Source organism: Silene latifolia, chromosome X (assembly GCF_048544455.1).
Source record: "Silene latifolia isolate original U9 population chromosome X, ASM4854445v1, whole genome shotgun sequence".
Lineage (NCBI taxonomy): Eukaryota > Viridiplantae > Streptophyta > Magnoliopsida > Caryophyllales > Caryophyllaceae > Silene > Silene latifolia.
The window spans coordinates 317,699,031-317,705,450 of record NC_133537.1 but is presented as its reverse complement, the minus strand read 5'-3'; the positions used below and the strand labels follow the sequence as shown (position 1 = coordinate 317,705,450).

General features: G+C 37.2%; 1 protein-coding gene across 1 annotated transcript; it reads left to right on the top strand.

Annotated features, from left to right (window-relative positions):
• The first annotated feature begins 1,306 nt into the window (after window positions 1–1,306).
• On the top strand, window positions 1,307–5,545 carry LOC141617791 (ethylene receptor 2-like). The gene is made up of 4 exons (XM_074434937.1): window positions 1,307–1,704; window positions 1,934–2,045; window positions 2,591–4,470; window positions 4,798–5,545. Exons 3-4 carry the CDS (start codon window positions 2,719–2,721, stop codon window positions 5,338–5,340), a joined length of 2,295 nt encoding a protein of 764 aa, XP_074291038.1. The 5' UTR covers window positions 1,307–1,704; window positions 1,934–2,045; window positions 2,591–2,718; the 3' UTR covers window positions 5,341–5,545.
• The last annotated feature ends 875 nt before the right edge of the window (window positions 5,546–6,420 follow it).

The window sequence follows — 6,420 nt, the reverse complement described above, 5'->3', positions numbered from 1 at the left end:
TTGGTGTTGTAGTAATAGAAATGCAAGTACGAGCAATGAAATGGATTGGGTAGTAGGAAAACCGAATTTTACATGCAAAATTACACTGAAAATGGCGACTGAAATGCAAAACAGAGTACCTAAACCAGTGGCCACTGGTTTGCCAGTACCTATGGCAACCACTTGGCGACCGAAAGTAGTCGCTAAAATGGCGACTGATGGTGAAGTAGTCGCCAAATTGGAGACTGAAAGTCAACCATGGGCGACTGATTTCAGTCTCCAAGTAGTCGCCAATTTGGCTCGCCAATTTGGCGACTACTGTCAGTCGTCATTTTGTGTGTTTGGCGACTATTTAGTCAGTCGCCAATTTTGGCGACTGAAATCAGTCGCCCGAATTCCATTTGGCGACTACGGCCTGCGACTGTGTTCTGGCGACCAATTTTAGTCGCCAATATTGTTTTAGCGACTGATTTCAGACGGCAATTGTAGTCGCCCGAAACAGGGTTTCTTGTAGTGTACATTGACCGTTGGACTTTATTTATCATTTTGCTAAACTCACCTATTTTCGTCTTGTCATTCGTGGGATATATTTTCCCCATTTTTTACTATCGTGTTTGTATGAACCTTTATTTTATTTCCGCATACTTTCTTTCCGTTGTGTAGTTATTGAACCCGCGCTTATACTTTAAAAAAGTTTTAAAATTTCCGAAAATTTCGCTGCATTTTACTCGTTTTATGTTAAGTTTATTGCGGGGGTTCACAATTAGACTTGGCAAAAAGATAGGGTCGTGTGGAGTTCGTGTTCGTGTCAGATGTAAATGGGTCACGAACCCTTCAACCCAAACCCGGCTCATTTAAATCTCGTGTCGACCCACTTACATAAATGGGTCATAGAGCGTGGCTCTTAACCCGTTAATTCGAGTCAGGTTTTCGTGTCATGTTTATATTTGAAAAGTGTAAGTATATTTACGCGTATATTTATGTGAAGGAGAATCGAGAAAAAATAGGATTAATTTAGTAAATAGATTATTCGTGTCGAGTTCGTGTATAGAGAGCTCAACCCAAACTCGACTCAATTAAATTTCGTGTCGTGTTCGTGTCGACCCACTTACATAAATGGGTCATTAAGCCTCAACTCAAACCCATTAATTTCGTGTCGTGTTCGTGTCGTAGCATTTTTTGCCGGCTCTAATTACAATAGAGTGAGGGGAGATTCGAACTTAAAACCTATTGTACACAATACTTTCCTCATAACCACTAAACTGAGTCATCTTCGATATTAAACATAAGAATAAAGTTATGAGACAGAAAAAATATTTTGTAAACGCAATGATAATGATGATTTCATGACTATGTTCCACATTCTTTGAACCAAGAAAGAGTCTTCTACTTTGAAACAATTCCATTCCAAATCTAATCTAAAACCACAAAGGAAAATACGTTAACAAACATCCAAAAAGTGACCAAATTCTCTTCACCTCACTCAGACACTCTCCCTCCCTTGATTTCTTTCTTCCTTTCCTTCATTTATTTACCACTCTTCTCTACTAATACAACGGCGCATGCATATATTGCTAACAAAACCAACACCACCCTCCTCCTTACTTTCTCTATATTATTTCTTCCTTCTTCTTTACACCTTTTTATATTCCACATTTATTCTTTCTGTATATAGATATAACTATTTAATCAACAAAGAACCCGGTTCATTCTTTACTCAACCAGGTGGGTCACCGGTTCATTCAATTAAATTGCATAACTATGTTTCATATTGTATACTGTATATAATATTATTATTGTTATTGTTTGTTAGATTGAGCATCCAATTGGGATATATCTATAGATTTTATGCTATTTTTTTAATGATTATTTTATTTGAAATTTAAATACTTGGTATGTGTAAATATTTGTTCTTTTGTTTGGCTTTTTTTAAATATTTGTGATTAATGTGCAGTGAGCAGCTATTTTTGAAAAGAGATAAAGATCTGATTTTGATGATGATAATGATGAAGATGAAGGTGGTGTTTATTAATAAGATTAGAATTTGGTTTTTCTTATAAACCAAGGTTAGTTCTTTCATTCATTTCTAATTTCCTTTTATTCCGTCTTTTTAAATTCATATTGAACGGTTTTACAATAAAACATTGCAAATAAACATGGTAGTTACTACCGAAAATGGCTTAGTCTAGTGGTTAAAGATGGAGGTACTTGGGACAACAATAGGTCCAGGTTCGAATCCCCCTCCCTCTATTGTAATGGGAATAAGTCCGTGCTTCGTTAAATACAAAAAAAAAACATGGTAGTTAACTACGGAGTAGGAGTTATTTTAGTGGGGTTATTTAAGTAATAACACTTGTGTAGAATCGTTTAACCGCGAAATTAGTTGGGAAGAACAATGGAAGTTTCCAAGAACATAAAGAGAATTTACTAGTACTAGTTTGGGGTTGTTGCATGGTTGACAAGTTGGACTTTTGGATCATTTTTAGACAAGGGGAAAGTGTTGGATCTTAGATGTAAGATTTATGTATGAAATTAATAATGCAAAAGGGTCCCTGCTAAAAAAAAGTTTAATTGGGTTTTAAATTATTTGGGATTTTGTTGCTTGATGCAGGGGTATTTTTTTAATGGTGGAAAGGGCATGCAAATAATGGTGATGCTCTCATGGACCTTATTCATGTATAATAGTCCGTTTGGAATTTGAATTGATCGGTGATATTTATAATTGATTGTGTTAATACAATGTGGAAGGTATTGGCTTCGGGGGTTTTGGTTTGTGCTCTATTGATATCAGTTTCGGCTGCAGAAAACGGTCCAAGATGTAATTGTGAGGATGAGGGCGAGGGGTTTTGGAGTATTGAAAGCATTTTAGAATGCCAAAGAGTGAGTGATTTCCTGATTGCGGTCGCATATTTCTCGATTCCAGTTGAGTTGTTATACTTTGTCAGTTGCTCCAATGTGCCCTTCAAATGGGTTTTGTTTGAGTTTATAGCCTTCATTGTTCTTTGTGGCATGACTCATTTGCTTAATGGTTGGACTTACGGACCACACGGGTTTCAGTTAGCTGTTGCACTCACGACATTCAAGTCCTTGACTGCTTTGGTGTCGTGTGCAACTGCTATCACTTTGTACACCCTAATCCCCTTGCTTCTTAAGGTGAAGGTGAGGGAGTTTATGTTGAAGAAGAAGACTTGGGATCTAGGTAGGGAAGTTGGTCTTATCAAGAAACAAAGTGAGGCGGGTTGGCATGTTAGGATGCTTACCCAAGAGATCAGAAAATCGTTGGACCGGCATACAATTTTGTATACAACCATGGTTGAGCTTTCAAAAACTTTGGATTTGCAAAACTGTGCGGTTTGGATGCCTAATGAAAATAGGACAGAGGTAATTTTAACCCATGAGTTAAAAGGGAGGAATTTTCCAAATTACAGCAATTGTAGAATGCCTTATGCTGATCCCGATGTAAAAAGAATTAAGGAGAGTAATGAAGTACAGTTACTTGGGATAGATTCAGCTCTCGCCCATGGAAGCAGCGGTGAGCTCGAAGATCATGGAGCTGTTGCCGCAATACGAATGCCTATGCTCAGGGTGTCTAATTTTAAAGGAGGAACTCCTGAATTAATGCAAGCTTGCTATGCATTACTCGTCTTAGTTTTACCAAATAGGCAAGATAGATGTTGGACAAACCAAGATCTTGAAATTATTAAGGTGGTAGCTGACCAAGTGGCTGTGGCTATCTCTCATGCTGCTGTTCTTGAGGAATCTCAGCTCATGAGGGAGAAATTGGCTGAGCAAAATCGTGCATTGCAACAAGCCCAGAGAAATGCAATGATGGCAAGTCAAGCTAGAAATTCATTCCAGAGGGGTATGAGTCATGGAATGAGAAAGCCTATGCACTCGGTTTTGGGATTGCTTTCCGTGTTAAAAGACGAGAACTTGACCAGTGAACAAAAACTCATTGTCGACACTATGATGAAGTCGGGAGATGTTCTCTCGCTTTTGGTAAATGACATCATGGACAATTCGCCGAAAGAAAGTGGGCGATTCCCATCGGAATTAAGATCATTCAGGCTTCGTGCTTTAGTAACCGAAGCTGGTTGCTTTGCCAAGTGTTTGTGTACCCAAAAAGGTTTTGGGTTTAATATTGAAGTTGATAGGGCCCTACCAGATAATGTACTGGGTGATGAGAAGAGGGTATTTCAGGTAATTCTGCATATGGTTGGTAATTTGGTGGAGAATAGCAATGGCGGAGGGTCATTGGTATTTCGGGTTTACTCTCAACATGGAAGCCAGGGGAGGAATGATCAGAGATGGGCAACATGGAGGTCGGGCTCTTCTGATGGTTATGTGTATGTTCGGTTTGAAGTTGAAATGATTAGTAACGCGATTTTCCCTGATGATTTAGTCTTAACAAAAAAATATAGTGGTCAGAGATGCAATGGTGAGATCATGGACCGGGATCTCAGCTTTAGTGTCTGCCAGAAGTTAGTCCAGGTGAGATTATTACCTTTTCTTTCAAGTATTTATTCGAAACTAATTTTATTTAAATCATAGACTATGGTACTTGGATCTAGCTACGAATGTCGGGCATAGGTAAATACCCAAGTGTTTTACTCTCCATGGATCAAATTATGAGAAACAAGGACTTTGCTCTAAAACTTTCGGCCATAAAAGTGAAGAATTGAGAAACATAGGTCATAATTCTGTCGATGAAAGAACATAAATTACTGATTATAACTGAAAATTTGACTGATTTCAGCTGATGCAAGGAAACATTTAACACAGATTACTAATTGTCACTGAAAATTTGACTGATTTCAGCTGATGCAAGGAAACATTTGGGTGGTACCAAATCCTCAGGGATTTCCTCAAAGCATGGCATTGGTTCTTAGTTTCCAATTACGACCATCTATTGGAATAGCTATCTCGGAATCCGGCGAATCATCCGAAAACTCTAACTCAATTTTCAGAGGCCTTCAAGTATTATTAGCCGATGATGATGACATAAACAGAGCAGTGACCAAAAAACTCCTACAGAAACTCGGTTGTGTCATTACATCAGTTTCATCCGGATTTGAGTGTCTCGATGCACTTGGTCCCGGAGGCTCGTGTTACCAAATTATCCTCTTGGAGCTCCATATGAATGAACTAGATGGATTTGAAGTTGCAACCCGTATTCGTAAGCTCCGGAGTCGAAGCCGCAGTTGGCCGTTGATTGTGGCCTTAACATCAAGCGATGATGAAGAATTTTGGGATAGATTCAAGCAGATTGGAATAAACGGGGTTATCAGAAAACCCCTTGTTTTAGAAGATCTCAAGAATGAGCTTCTTAGAGTTCTTCAAACAAATAAGGCAGTGTCATGACCGATCATGAAATTTGATTCGAATAACCCAAAGGGTATAAATTGAGATCGTCGGTTAGATCTCTTATATATTCAAGATTTACAAATAGATAGGGGAAAGTAATATGGAAATACATTTAGTGGTAGAGTATTTAGCACATTTAGAGGTTCCATTGTAAATTTACTTTAAAGAGATGGAATCTTAACAAAAAGAAATAATTATAATCCTTCTTCATCTATTGATCTGTTCAGATTCTTTTTTTTTTCCCTTTTTTTGCTCAAACCTATTGGGTTAAATTAAAAAGCAGTCAGTTTGGTGTAAGATTGTTGTATGATACGAGTCATACGACAATCATATTTAGCTCGGATCAAGTCAATTCGAGTTTGGGTACAAGGGTCCAATATAATCGAATCATAGAAGATGACAACTAATATAGAAGACACAACATGTGTATGGTACGTGAGTGGAACCAAGGCAAGTGTTCTTAGTTTGTAAACCTTTTTTATTAATTTTGTTTGTGGGTCAATTTTAATTTCATAAATCAGGTATATACATGAATGAATATGAACAAGATGAAAAAACCTCCCTTCATAGTTTAGAGTTTAGACGACCTTCATCTTTGTCTAAAGGTTTTAGATGAGTCATATACTCCCTCCTATTCTCCATATTATTCCCTTTTGCTAAGGGCACAAAGATTAAGAAAAAGAATAAAATAATAGTAAAAAGGTTGTGTGTAGTTAGGTGATAAGAGAGAGCGGTCAATAATTAGGAGTTAAATAAGAAATTGTGGAGCCAAAACATTAACGAAAGTAATAAAATATGAATAAAAGAGTTGGGTGTGGTTTGGTGATATGAGAGAGTAATGAATAAAATAAGAGTAAAAGTTTCCAAAATAATAAAGGGAAGAAACCTGAATAATCCGTTTAAGGAAATAGGGAAAAAAAATAGTGAATAAGAGGGAGTATAAAATATGAATCATTTACAGTCAAATATGACCACTTTTTGACAAAAAGTTAGCTAAATAACAAACATTAGTTACAACATTCTGTCGTTAAATGGTTACTCCCTCCGTCCCGATCATTTGTTGTCATTTTCCATTTT

Bases quoted from the DNA above. Each gene is read 5' to 3' on its own strand.
- LOC141617791 (XM_074434937.1), top strand. From the start codon at position 2,719: ATGTGGAAGGTATTGGCTTCGGGGGTTTTGGTTTGTGCTCTATTGATA. The intron at 4,471-4,797 runs GTGAGATTATTA...GACTGATTTCAG, and splicing joins TCTGCCAGAAGTTAGTCCAG to CTGATGCAAGGAAACATTTG.